This window comes from Girardinichthys multiradiatus, chromosome 14 (genome assembly GCF_021462225.1).
Source record: "Girardinichthys multiradiatus isolate DD_20200921_A chromosome 14, DD_fGirMul_XY1, whole genome shotgun sequence".
NCBI classification, from domain to species: domain Eukaryota; kingdom Metazoa; phylum Chordata; class Actinopteri; order Cyprinodontiformes; family Goodeidae; genus Girardinichthys; species Girardinichthys multiradiatus.
The window spans coordinates 45,089,343-45,104,263 of NC_061807.1; the positions used below are offsets into that span (position 1 = coordinate 45,089,343).

At 42.2% G+C, this 14,921-nt stretch overlaps 1 protein-coding gene across 2 annotated transcripts in view; it reads left to right on the forward strand.

Annotated features, from left to right (window-relative positions):
• Positions 1 to 14,921, forward strand: part of ap1s1 (adaptor related protein complex 1 subunit sigma 1) — a 30,299-nt gene that overhangs the window by 11,217 nt on the left and 4,161 nt on the right. For both annotated transcript variants that reach the window (XM_047386811.1, XM_047386810.1), the window contains 2 exons: positions 12,148 to 12,256; positions 12,361 to 12,498. In XM_047386811.1, coding sequence (XP_047242767.1) covers positions 12,148 to 12,256; positions 12,361 to 12,498 — 247 coding nt within the window. The remainder of the gene's footprint in view (positions 1 to 12,147; positions 12,257 to 12,360; positions 12,499 to 14,921) is intronic.

The window sequence follows — 14,921 nt, forward strand, 5'->3', positions numbered from 1 at the left end:
GCAGTGCCAAGAGACAATGAGGAGCATAGCCAAGTGTGAGGATGAGCGGAGGGGGTCAGGTGGATGAGGGAATGTGGCAGCTAGCTTAATCTGATTTATTGAAACAGAGAGTGAGCAGAGTGATGCTGGTAGTTTCGCTATGGATAGATAGCTTGAGGTGGAGGATTTTTCACTCCTTCGTCACCTGAGGTTCAGAGAAGCTTTATGAAGCCCAGTGGGCCTGAGCCTTACTTGCCCGAAGCCAGCGATGCCGAGGGAGTGCAGGACTAATTCCAACTCCTGACTCGCTACAGGGGAGTGTGTCTGAGTGATATGGTTTTATACCCGAACATGGGGGCTGTAAGGTAGACGTGTACCAAGCTGCACCGTTTGAACCAAAAGAAAAATTAGACTGTAGTAACGGCCGTTCAGTCCAAAGAGGGCAGTGCTAAGACTGTTCTAGGACAAATATTCAGAATCAGCTTTATTACCAAGTTTGTACATACAAACAAGGAATTTGCCTCCGGTACAATTTGCTCTTTTGTTCTGTTTTTGCATTACAGAATATACAAATTTACAATTTACAATGTACAATGTACAATGCAATATTCTGCATTACAGAATATACAAATTTACAATTTACAATGTACAATATACACATATCTAATAAAAAAGGTGCATTTGCAACATCTGTATGCTGCTGTTCTGTACTCTATTGAATGTTCATCAGAGAAACAGCCTGGGGGAAGAAACTGTCTCTGTGGCGGCTGGTTTTAGTAAACAGTGCTCTGTAGCGGCGGCCTGAAGGTAAAACTCTATGTGCAGGGTGTGTGGGGTCGGCAGAGATTTTGGCAGCTCTTTTCTTGACCCTAGACCTGTATAAGTCCTGGATGGGGGGAAGGTCAGCTCTGATTATTCTCTCTGCAGTCCTGATTATTTGTTGCAGTCTGGACCTGTCCTGTTTTGTGGATGAGCCAAACCACACTGAGATGGATGAAGACAGGACAGACTGAATGATGGCAGTGTAGAAGATGACCAGCAGCTCCTGTGGAAGGTTGAACTTCTTGAGTTGCCTCAGGAAGTACAGTCTCTGCTGGGCCTTCTTTCGAACAGTGTCTATGTGTGAAGACCATCTCAGGTCCTCAGAGATGGTGGTTCCTAAGAACCTGAAGTGGTCCACGGTCGATACAGTGTTGTTGAGGATGGTGAGGGGGGTGTATGGGGGTGGTGTTCTCCGAACGTCCACCACCATTTCCACAGTCTTGAGTGGGTTCAGTTCAAGGTAGTTCTGACCGCACCAGTGTACCAGCCGATCCACCTGCTGTCTGTATGCAGACTCATCACCGTCCTGGATCAGTCCAATGACAGTGGTGTCGTCTGAAAACTTAAGGAGTTTCACGGACGAGTCCGATGAGGTGCAGTCATTTGTGTACAGAGAGAAGAGGAGTGGGGATAGAACACACCCCTGGGGGGCACCAGCACTTATTGATCTGGATGGGGAGAAGATGCTCCCCAGTCTCACCTGCTGCTGTCGGTCTGTCAGGAAGCTGTTGATCCACTGACAGGTGGAGGCTGGGACGTTGAGCTGTGTGAGCTTCTGGTGGAGGATGTCTGGTATGATAGTGTTGAAGGCCGAGCTGAAGTCTACAAACAGGATCCTGGCGTACGTCCTTGGGTGGTCGAGGTGTTGCAGGATAAAGTGTAGACCTAAGTTGACAGCATCATCTGCCGACCTGTTTGCTCGGTAAGCAGATTGCAGGGGGTCCAGCAGGGGGCCTGTGATGTCTTTTAGGTGCTTCAACACCACCCGCTCAAAGGACTTCATGATCACAGACATCAGGGCTACAGGCCTGTTGTCATTTAATCCTACGATGGTGGGTTTCTTGGGCACCGGGATGATGGTGGATCTGAGGCAGGAGGGGACCTCACATTTCTCCAGTGACTTGTTGAAGATCCTTGTGAAGATCGGAGCGAGTTGATGTGCACAGGCTTTCAGGCATGATGGGGAGACGTTATCAGGTCCTCCAGCTTTCTTTGTTTTCATGCACTGAAAGAACCTGTTTACCTCTTCCTCGGAGATCTTTTGTGCAGGCAGAGGATCTGATGGTGGGGGGTTGGTTGCTTTATGGGAGGAATTTGTTCCTGAATGGGATGTGGAGAAGATGATTTGAGGTGTGACTGGCTTCTTGTCATGTCTGCAGTAGAAGCCATTCAGACGGTTGGCCAGGAGACGACTCTGTTCAGGATGGGTGGAGGGGCTCTTGTAGGCAGTCAGGTTTCTCAGACCAGTCCATACAACTGAAGTGTCACCAGTAGAAAGGCTGTTCTTAAGCTTCTCACTGTAGCTTCTCTTGGCTGCTTTGATCTCTCTTGTTAGTTTGTTCCTGGCCTGCCTGTACCGCGCCCAATCTCCACTGCTGTGAGCTTCTTCGTTTTCCCTGCGCAAATTCCTGAGGTGTGGAGTAAACCATGGCTTGTTGTTCCCAAAGGTGCAGAAGGTCTTGGTCTGCACACACATGTCCTCACAGAAACTGATGTATGATGTCACCACATCAGTTAGTTGGTTTAAGTCAGTGGCTGAAGTTTCAAAAACAGTCCAGTCTGTGCATTCAAAGCAGGCCTGTAGCATCTGCTTTGATTCCTCAGTCCACTTCCTAACAGTGTGAACCTTGGGTTTGGAAGCTCTTAGTCTCTGTCTGTAGGTTGGGATGAGGTGGATTAGATAATGATCCGAAAAACCCAGAGCAGCCCTGGTAACAGCATGATATGAGTCCTTTAAAGCTGTGTAACAATGGTCCAGTGTGGTTTTGTCTCTGGTGGGACACTTAATATGCTGTCTGTATTTGGAGAGTTCATTTGAGAGGTTTGCGCTGTTAAAATCTCCCAGTATTATGATGAAAGAGTCCGTGTATTTTTTTCTCCAGGTCTGTAATCAGCTCAGCAAGATGTTTTTCCGCGGCAGAAGTGCAGCCATGCGGTGGAAAATATGAGCCGATTATTATAAACGAGGAAAATTCTCTCGGTGAATAAAACGGCTTACAGATTATGGAAAATGACTCCAGATCCGGGCTACATGTTTTTCCCAGCACTTTTACGTCTCTGCACCAACCTTCATTTATATAAAAGCAGATTCCGCCTCCTCGCCTCTTCCCCGATAGCTCCGCGCTGCGATCCGCTTCAGCATCAGCAGTGCGCGGTCCGGGATGTTTTCACTCAGCCATGTCTCGGTGAAGCAGAAAACCGCTGAACCGCGGAGGTCCGTGTTTTTACCGGTGAGAAGAAGCAGCTCGTCCATCTTGTTGTTGAGAGAGCGGACATTTGCCAGGTGGATTGAAGGCAGTGGTGTGCGAAGTCCTCTTTTGTGGAGCTTTACCAGCGCGCCAGCACGCTTTCCCCTCCGCCGCTTTCAGCGCAGTATCCCATATAGAGCCACAGCTCCGCTTGCCAGGAGCTCAGTGAACCTCGGATCAATGAAAGATGGTGAAAAAAACCCAAGAGAGGACTCTCTGATGTTGAGAAGTTCCTCTCTACTGAATGAGACCACAGGATTGTGGCCCAACACCACAGAACTGTGGCCCGAAAAACATAAAAACACACAAAATACAAAAACAAAGAGAGAGCGAAGCTCCGAGGCTGCCATTGTCGGCGCCATCTTGTTTTTGTTATGTTATGTAAATATTGCAGGACTAAACAAGTTTACGTGATAATTCAAAAACATTTACAGTAACATAAAGATAGCACTCTTAAGGTCCAGTTTATACAGTTTATCTGTAAAAAATAAAAGTTGATTAGGGTCTATTTCCTCTTTATCAATATTTAACCAATAACCTAGATATGCCAAACTCCAGTCCTAAAGAACCGGTGTTCTGTAATTTTATTTATGTGTCCCAAGTCCAATAGAATGGAATCAAAGGACTAAATTACCTAATCATGAACTCAAGTTCCACAGAGTCCTGCTAATGACCTAATTATGTGTTTCAGGTGTGTTGACAGACTCATCTAAAAATTGCAGGACGTCGCCGTCAAGAACTGGAGTTTGACACCTGTGGTGTAACTCAACAAACTTAGCCAGTCAATAAACATTTCCTTGACTTGAAAATTCCTCTGCTTCATTCCCTTCTCTTTGCAGGCAAATGTGGCTCAGTAGGTAGAGCCAAGTAATTGTCTGCAATCTGAATGTTGTGGGTTAGATTCCTCCTGTCACATGTCGATGTGACAGGAGCAAGGCACTTCAAGTCAACTTGCCTTCCAATCCGCATATTGGTCAATGAATGTGTGTGTACAATGTCATGAATGTGGTTGTAGTGTAAAACACTTTGAGTCGTCCATAGTACTAAAAAAGTGCTACGTAAATTAAATCCATTCCCTCCTTCATTCAGACAAAAGAACTGGTTTTCTTTGGAGCTGCCTTCCTTCAAAACACAAGCTGCTGATTACTTTTCCTGTGTAGCGTGTTGTATAAAACATGTTTCTAGGAACTGTTTATTTTACTTGTTTTTGAAGTAAATTGGAATAAAACCATTGTAACAATGTCATTTTTATAACGAACAAATTTTTATAACAAACAGATTTCTACGGCTTCCTTTTTTACCCTCTGCAATATTGCCAAAGTTAGAAATATTCTGTGCAAGAGTAATACAGAAAAACTAGTTCAGGCAATTGCAGTATAAAGGCTGAACTCTTCTTATTTTGTATCAGGAAGTCTAATAAATGCAGTTAAAAGGCGTCAGTTTACCCAAAGCGCTACACGGGGTGAAGCAAGGGGAGTGGCCAGGCAACCCCTGAAACCTGACTACCGTATTTTCCCGACTATAGAGCGGACCTCAATATAAGCCGCACCCACAAAGTTAAAAAGAAAAATAATGGAAATGTAAGCCGCACCGGGCTAATAGCCACTGATATCGACTGAACTGATTATAGTTTAACTGAACATGACTGAACTGATTAGTTTCCGAATGGTGCCTGTAGCATAAAAGTGAAAGTGCTGATCAAACAAATCAGAAATGTTATTCATTGGTTTATTCATCGTCCTCCTGCGCACTGTAAGGATTATGATTATTGATTAATTAATATTCATTAAGAATTATAATTTAAAATCATAATTTGAAAAAAAATTCATTTCTTAACCAAAAATCATTACTTACGAATAGTAATCAGAGATGTCCTCTGGTGTTGTGATTATGGTCTCAAAGTTCTTTAATAATTACAAATTATTAACCAAACCCCAAACTGTCACTGTTTATTCAACCACTTCACCAAAGGTGGGGGAACTTCGACCTTGTTTTGACAGATAAATCACTCTTGCACGAAATAAACACAAACGCTTCTCTTAATTATAAATATGAAGATTTATTGAAGCCGAATAATCCTGATACTGGTCCATAAACCTTCACCTAACTAACAAGCACCATTCTACACAAAGGGAATAACAATTACTACCTAACAATAATAATAAAAGAAAAACATATACGCATTGAGTGTCTATGAAGATCAAACCAGTAGTTTTATGGACAAAATGTGTAATTTGGGTTAAATGGAAAGAAGTCCTCCTGGTGCTGATGTCTCCATTGCAGCGATTAGCTGATAAAACGCTCCAAATCTTGACAAAGGGTCATAAAACTCTGAGACGGGAACTCATTGGAAAGCCTCCAGAAATAAAACTGGAACAAAGAGTGGTCGGGCGAGGCCCAGACCGCAGTTGCTTTGAATGATCATGCTCTTTTAATAGTCCAACTTCTAACTCCTGGCTGATTTGAGATCAGCCGGACAAAACATTAACCACGCACAATTCAGCAGCGCTTGCGCACCAAATCAAATCAAAACACAGCTCAGCATAACATAATTCAATCAGTTTTGCATGCAACAAGTTAATACCTGAGATTAACTACTGGTGATCCTACATCACCTTAACTGCCTTATCCTGCCCAGACTTCTAAATGCACCTATTTTTTAATAGGTTTAATATGAAAAGAACGAAATTACTTTGAAGTCGATTTCTGCTTTCCACCGGTCGAGGAGGGATTAGGTCTGAAGAAAAATGGAGGGGGGGGATCATGCATCCGTGATCAAATTAAAGAAAAAAACGGTAATTTCTCATCCGTCCAGGAGGGGAAAAGATGAACCGTTAGTCGACTGCATTACACAAGGAGGAAAACTCATCTCCTTGGACATAGAACCTCTGTGGGTTTGCACCTGCGCTGGGTGTCGGCGTGGTCTTCGATCGGTAAATAAATCTCCTGATCTTCTCATATCAGACAGATTTCCAGCTTTCAAGCTCTTCTGGGAATGGCGTTGTGGAGCAAAAGTTCACCTGCGAGCTTTTGTCTCTCCAGATATGCACCTCCGTTGCGCTGTCCTGTGAGACAGGCGGGAAATGGCAATGAGACTCTGTATCTCAGCCGGTTTATACTACCAATGATGTCAGAGCTGCGACGTCTGTTGAGCTGCGTGTGTCAAAATGTGTGACCAAAATGGATGGCCCCAACAGCACTGAAACCACTGAAGTCATCTTCAGTGTCGGGAGTTGAACAGCTTTAGAAGAGCTTCGTCACATACCTTTTCTGTGTCGATATCAGTGTTGCTCTCCATGGAAATTAGCGCTTGCTTCTTCTTTGATTTCCAATTTTGACTTACCAACTGTTTCGTTTTTTTCACTTTCTGCTAAAGCGTCCCCTGGCGGGTGAAGAAAAATACACAGTAAAGCCGCACCTCACCATAAGCCGCATGGTTCAAAGCATGGGGAAAAAGTAGCGCCTTATAGTTGGGGAAAATACGGTAGACGCCTAAATGCCACCCAAGGTGGCAGGTCACTACACCTTTAGGGATCTCAAAGTAATTAATATTTAGATATGATTACTATTAAAAAAATGCAATATTAAAGATTCTAATTTGGGTCATTGATATAAACTGACCGGTTTACGCAGACAAAATTCCCTCCCTATCTTGCAACAATTCACCTGAACAGTCATGGCTAAGAATAAATCAGTGAGCTGCTGCTAGAAGTTTAAAACTCTGCTAACATGGAAAGTGCAGTGGCTTATAAAAGTATTCATACCCCATGAACTTTTCCACATCTTGTCACATTACAACCACAAACATACAGGGGTTGGACAATGAAACTGAAACAGCTGTCATTTTAGTGTGGGAGGTTTCATGGCTAAATTGGACCAGCCTGGTAGCCAGTCTTCATTGATTGCACATTGCACCAGTAAGAGCTGAGTGTGAAGGTTGAATTAGCAGGGTAAGAGCACAGTTTTGCTCAAAATATTGAAATGCACACAACATTATGGGTGACATACCAGAGTTCAAAAGAGAACAAATTGTTGGTGCACGTCTTGCTGGCGCATCTGTGACCAAGACAGCAAGTCTTTGTGAGCCACGGTATCCAGGGTAATGTCAGCATACCACCAAGAAGGACGAACCACATCCAACAGGATTATCTGTGGACGCAAGAGGAAGCTGTCTGAAAGGGATGTTCGGGTGCTAACCCGGATTGTATCCAAAAAACATAAAACCACAGCTGCCCAAATCACGTCAGAATTAAATGTGCACCTCAACTCTCCTGTTTCCATCAGAACTGTCCGTCGGGAGCTCCACAGGGTCAATATACACGGCCGGGCTGCTATAGCCAAACCTTTGGTCACTCATGTCAGTGCCAAACGTCGGTTTCAGTAGTGCAAGGAGAGCAAATCTTGGGCTGTGGACAATGTGAAACATGTATTGTTCTCTGATGAGTCCACCTTTACTGTTTTCCCCACATCCGGGAGAGTTACGGTGTGGAGAAGCCCCAAAGAAGCGTACCACCCAGACTGTTGCATGCCCAGAGTGAAGCATGGAGGTGGATCAGTGATGGTTTGGGCTGCCATATCATGGCATTCCCTTGGCCCAATACTTGTGCTAGATGGGCGCGTCACTGCCAAGGACTACCAAACTATTCTTGAGGACCATGTGCATCCAATGGTTCAAACATTGTATCCTGAAGGCGGTGCCGTGTATCAGAATGACAATGCACCAATACACACAGCAAGACTGGTGAAAGATTGGTTTGATGAAGATGAAAGTGAAGTTGAACATCACCCATGGCCTGCACAGTCACCAGATCTAAATATTATTGAGCCACTTTGGGGTGTTTTGGAGGAGCGAGTCAGGAAACGTTTTCCTCCACCAGTATCACGTAGTGACCTATCCACTATCCTGCAAGAAGAATGGCTTAAAATCCCTCTGACCACTGTGCAGGACTTGTATATGTCATTCCCAAGACGAATTGATGCTGTATTGGCCGCAAAAGGAGGCCCTACACCATACTAATAAATTATTGTGGTCTAAAACCAGGTGTTTCAATATATATATATATATATATATATTATCCCCTCCCTCTCTGCTCCTCCTTTCCTTTTTGGCCAATTGGCAGTGTCTATGTGTCTCTGCACTGCTGTTACTGCCTCAGAAAATGAAAGGAGAGGGCATCTGGCAGTTTCAGCGAGGCAGATACCAGAGTGAGCTACACAAACAGCGTGGATTGTTTATATAGGGTGTATTCTCACCTGCCACGTTTGGTCCGCTTTAAACGGACCACAGTTTGTTTCCTCTCTTGGTCTGGACCTTTTGTGCAGGTGTGAATACACTCAAGCAAACTTAAGTGCGTACCAAACAACTGGCACGAGACCCACTTTTTGAGGTTGTCTTTCAAAGGAACTCTGGTACTGTTCACTTTTGGTGTGAATACAAACAGGCCTCGATCCGACCCGACTACAGAAAAGGTATGTGTCTATGGACTTAACAAGCCATCTTAGCAGTGAATGTTATACTGAAATATCACCTGAACTGCGCTCATTGCTTAGCAATGCTGTTGCCTGCGTGTTTTAGTTCGGTGCAGAGCACAGCATCTCCTTCAGCCTGCAGTACGCATTCATACAGGGTTCCAAAATTATAAATAGGATGTCGCAAAATATGTCTTCAATGAGCTGCTCCTGACCCTCATTGTGATATTGTAGCTGTGATAACGGCACAAATAATGCAGAACTAAGGGGCTGCTTAAAAGACTTCCACAGTTGTTTTTTTCCGTTTCCGGGTCTGTGCTCTCTCCCGACCCTGTCAAATCTGTCCAATAGGAGCCACAGATGTGTAATGGGGTTCATAACTGGTGAGGCACAGGCTCCTTTGGAGTCGATGTACAAACATATGAACCCAAAGTAGAGGCTTATATTTCAATTTTGACCTTAATTGAAATATTTAATTAATTTAAAATCTTTTATTTTATTTTTTTTTATCAACTCCATACTGTTCAGCAATATGATAGCAAGAAAAACAAAATAACGTTTTATTTAAGGTCAAGTTTGATTATTTAAAATTTGTTTTTCATTTTGATTGATTTTGTTTTCATTATTAAAACTGGAAATCATGTATGATCTTAAATGGTAAATGGACTGAACTTATATAGCACTTTTCTAGTCATACAGACGCTCAAAGCGCTTTACACTAGCACCACATTCACCCAATCGCACTCACTAACGCTCACACATTCATACGCCGATACGCAGATCGGTAGGCAACTTGAGGTTAAGTGCCTTGCCCAGGGGCACATTGACATATGGCAGGAGGAAGCTGGAATTGAACCCACAACCTTCTGATTGCAAGACGACTACTCTTCCTACTGAGCCACAGTCTTACCATTATTTGTATAGGAAGTCAATGGAAACATGCTGCATTAATTTGAACAGAATATTTTATTTTTATTAGTATAGTACCTGTTAAGCCCTAAGGGGTTTTAAAGCAATTACTGCCTGAAATTACTTACATTAAATAAATCAAGTATAGATCCACAGTTATAAGGCCTACATGCTGGTAATATTTTGCCAGTGCAACCACTATTGTGACTGTTACTATGTCTGATTTATTTGTGATTAAACAAAGAACAAAAACATTTTTGAGCCTCGCCAAACGTTTTTCCTAAATAAACACTACAAAACACTATGGAAATCCTTTGGAATTCATAGGAGAACCCCCAGGTTGCATTCATCCACATCTTCACTATAACTGCAGCAAATGTGAGCTGAATAAGTTGAAGCATATATGTTCCACAAAGGTTTTAGAGGGCAATGTGCCAGGCAGAAATGGCAGGTAGGCACAGGGTGCCAAAAACGTTCACTCCTTTGATTATGACATTTACCCTGTGTATCATCAAAATGTACGGTTGCAGACATAACTGGAAGCTATCAGAGTAGCACGCAAACTAGCAGCCGGCCGACAGCAACCAGCAGACTGTAATGTGGAAGCAAATTACATCACCAGAGAAGGTGCTAGAAAGACAAGTTATGCCTTGTTAGAAAGGTGAGTGTCTCTAGTTTGTTATGAGACGTGGGGGTGCTGCAAAGAGAAAGGTGCTCTTTGTACCATTTTGTTTACAGAGTTGGCAATGTCTGAGGGACATTAAATTGTCATCTCCTGTGTTTAAGTTGCTGTAAAACTAAAAGGTGCAAAACTCATTTGGGGAATTGTTTTGTAAAGATTAAAGTCACCTCTTGCAATATATTTAAGAAAAAAAGAATGGCGGAGTTTTGCCTAGTTTTATAAACTGCCAAAAAGGGGTGTGGCCTAGCAAGCCCGTCGGGCTTAAGAGTTAAAGCCTTCCCCACCCTCTGGCTACTCCTTGTATAAATTTATAGTTCTGCCTCTGATGCTGCAGCAAGAGGTCTGATGAAAATTAAAGAGATTTTAGGAAATTCTTTCCTATTTTATCTATTGGCTGTCTGTTAAATCAGTCATATGACTTAGGAATTTATGCTATGAGGCTTATGATAAACTTCTTAAATTTCCTTAAAAGTCAAGATCCATTATATACCAGAGATCTGATTGTTCCATATGTTTCTAATAGAACCACTAACTCTCAGACTGCAGGTTTACTGGTGGTTCTTAAAGGTTCTTGAATGGGAGGCAGATCCTTTAGTTATCAGGCTCCTCTCCTGTGGAACCAGCTCCCAGTTTCAGTCCGTGAGGCAGACACCCTGTCTACTTTTAAGGCTAGGCTTAAAACTTTCCTTTTTGATAAAACTTATAGTTAGAGTGGCTCAGGTTATCCTGAGCTATCTCTGTAGTTATGCTGCTATAGGCTTAGGCTGCTGGAGGACATAATGACCACTTATCTCACCCTGTTACATTTTCTTTATGCCTGCTAATTATTAATTTTCTTCTGTTTCATTAACTTTATGTTCCCTCTTTGTTATTTTTGTCCTCTTTTATAGAAACTACATCTGGCCTGGCATTATGTTTAGCTGTGACACCTTCATGGAGGGTGGCATCAGCTGATCTGCTGTTGCCAATGACTTCATGTTCTCTTTCTATAGATGAGACACGTGGCTCTGCCTTTCCAAGTTTAAACCCGTCTCTCTCCTAGACAAAGTCACTGAAGGAGTTATTGCTGCCACTAACTGTATGTGCTGTTTTTATCATTTAGGTTTCACAATCTAAAGGATAATTTACAATCTGCAGTCTCTGTACATGTTTTTGCAATGATGGGTGCCTCATAAAATGAAGAACATTACAAACAACCCTGAGCATCCTACTTTACATGACTAATTCAACAACAGTATTTAGGCAGACACTGTTTGGATCCTCAGTAATACAGACGACTAGAGAAGATCCTTCCTGCCCACAGCAATCACCGGCTATAATGACTATTTGAAGTAACTTGGATATTTTGAGTAACTGTAACATTGAATTTCCCTTTGGGAATAATAAAGTATTTTTAAATTGAACTGCATGGAATTTCTTTACTGCACATTTTAAATGGACACTAGCCATCTCTGTCACTGAGAGAGTTTTACTTGCACACTATTTCTTGTTCCCTTCTTGTAAAAACTGCAGATGTATTTACCAAATTAATTCCTAAATATGTCATTCACTGAGGACTCTTTATCCCCTTGTTGTCTTCCGCTTATCTCAGGGGTTAGAGGTTGCTGTGCTTTCAAATGGAAAGATGGATTCAAGGCTGGTGATTTCATTGGAACAAATGAGCTTCCCGAACTGAGCTACAAAGAGCTTAGCTTCCCCTAATATTTCTTTAAAGTCAGGATTTTTAAGCAAGCCACGGTTAACTTATTTATTTTGGTTTGATGAACTTTCAGATCCAAATGCAGATGCCTTTCTTCTTCTCTGTTTATCCTCGTGCAGGTATGCCAGTCTATATTTTTGCTGTGCTATTGAAGAGCAGGACAATGAGCTGATTACACTGGAGGTCATCCACCGCTTTGTAGAGCTCCTTGATAAATACTTTGGCAGTGTAAGTCATACAACTGGAGCTTTCTATATTTCTGAATACTGATGTTCCAATTACAGATAATGAAAAGAGTTGATTTTGAAAATATTTGATGTATATTTCTGCAGGTTTGTGAGCTGGACATAATATTTAACTTTGAGAAGGCTTACTTCATTTTAGACGAATTCCTGATGGGAGGAGAGATTCAGGACACATCCAAGAAGAGTGTCCTCAAAGCCATTGAACAAGCTGATCTGCTGCAGGAGGTAAAATAGTTTGGAAATCCACATTTTTCACCCAGTGAATCAGTGACTAGCAAGTTACTGTGTTATGTAGCAATTACAGCAGACTCTGTGGCTAGCTAGTATCAGGAAGAAAACACAGAAACCACCTCTAGTGCAAATCATTTTATGGTATGACACCACTTGCTAGATGAGGCGTGCTGAGTGTGCCAGGGTAGAACAGATTACTGGACTTCCAGCAACTATTGCCCCTTTTCTACTGGCTCAATTTGGCCCAACTCGGCTCGCTTGGTGAGCATTTCCATTACTGTCATTTCAGTACCGGAACCTACTTTTTTGGTACCTCCTTCTTAGCAGGGCTAAGCGAGGCCGAGTCGGTACTGTACATGACGTGAAAAAACGGCTGGTCACTGATTGGCCGTGGGCGCGGCCAGCTGTAAGTCGGCCAGCGTAAAAAAACAACCGCAAACATGCATTCAACCGAGTGAGAGAAACATGTGATTGAGTCCGGACAGTTAGCCGTAAAAGTCACCCCTTGGAGCAACGACCAGGTGCAAGCTTTTCTGGCGATCGTAGCAGACTGTAATAAGGCAGCTGGATGGGGTGACAAGAAATGAAAAGGTGTTTGCTGATGTAGCCGATCAATGGCCAGCCAAGGTTTTCACCGCACATCGCAGCAGTGCTTCATTCGTGGTTATGCAGCACAACTCATGATGCTTTAAACCACGCCTCCAGGAGGTGTTCCCTTCTGCGGAGCAAAAGCGGGTCTGTGGAAATGCAACACACAACATGCAGAGCCGTGCGGAGCTGTTCCGCGCTGGCCAAATCGATCCAGTGGAAAAGGGGCATATCTTCAGTAGCACTTATGATCAGATAATGCTAATCTTTGTAGGTTTATGAAAGAGTTGCTGTATCATTTAATTTCCGTCTGTGTAATCTTCTGTATTAAAGCTTTTGGATGTCTCTAATATGTTCATTCAAAAACATGAGTGAATGCACAACTGACCCAAATTAAGACAAGGCAAGTTTATTTATGTAGCACATTTCAGTAGCAAGACAATTCAAGACAAGTGCTGTACATAAAAAAGAGAGAAAAATACTAGAAAACGTACATTACAGTGGCGTAAAGGTATTTAAATAATTAATGAACAGAAATAATTAAAGAGAATAAAAATGAACAATTAAAATAAGATGATAATAAAAAAGATCAAAATGAAAAATTAATGATAAAATGATTGGTAAGAAAATTAAAGGAAAGTGGGATTTAAAACTTAACTAATTATGCTTAGATGGCCCAGTCAAAGGCCACTCTAAACAAGTAACTTTTCAATCTTGATTTAATGCAACTTAGGGTTTCAGCACTTTTACAGTTTTCTGGGAGTTTATTCCAAATTAGTGGAGCATAAGGATTAAAAGCTGCTTCTCCATGTTTGGTTCTGGTTCTGGGTATGCATAGTAGATTTGAGCCAGAAGACCTGACAGGTCTGGGTGGTTGATACATTGACAAGTCTGTAACGTATTTTTATGAGGGGGCGTTAGGGAAGTTACTCTGAATTTACTCTCACACTTACTGAAATGTTACATGGTTTTACACACTCACTACTGAAATACTTTTATAAGCACTACCTAAATGCTCTTATACACACTAATGAAATGTCTTCTAATTATTTCAGTAGGAACGGAAGGATGTTGTGTCCTAACCCTAAATAAATAATACATTTACATCTTATAGTTTTACGTTTTAATAATGATATTAAAATGTATGTTAGTTTATATATATATATATATAGTCAGTCAGTCATTTTCTACCGCTTATTCCATAGTGGGTTGCGGGGGAGCTGGTGCCTATCTCCAGCAGTCTATGGTCAGGAGGCAGATGTACACCCTGGACAGGTCACCAGTCCATCGCAGGGCAAACACACAAACAACCATGCACACACTCATTCATACACCTAAGGGCAATTTAGAGTGACCAATTAACCTAACAGGCATGTCTTTGGACTGTGGGAGGAAGCCAGAGTACCCGGTGAGAACCCACGCATGCACGGGGAGAACATGCAAACTCCATGCAGAAAGACCCCCGGTCAGGAATCGAACCCAGGACCTTCTTGCTGCAAGGCAACAGTGCTACCAACTGCGCCACCGTATATATATATATTATAATTAATATTATAATTCGCACAGAGCTGTGAAGCCGCAAAAACAGATCCCGAGGGTTAAACCCTCTGTCTCCACTGTAAATAACTGCACATGGTCTTTATTTACCCCTTTTACATATTACCGATGGCTTATAAGCTTGTTTTTCTTAAAATGTTCTTGTTTTATTATATTTTCGTTTTATTCTCGTTTAAAAATCAGCCATTTAAAGTGTTAAAAATATTTTTTATGTTAATATATATAAAAAACAAAACACTGTAAATAAAGTATATTGATAATAACGGATACTG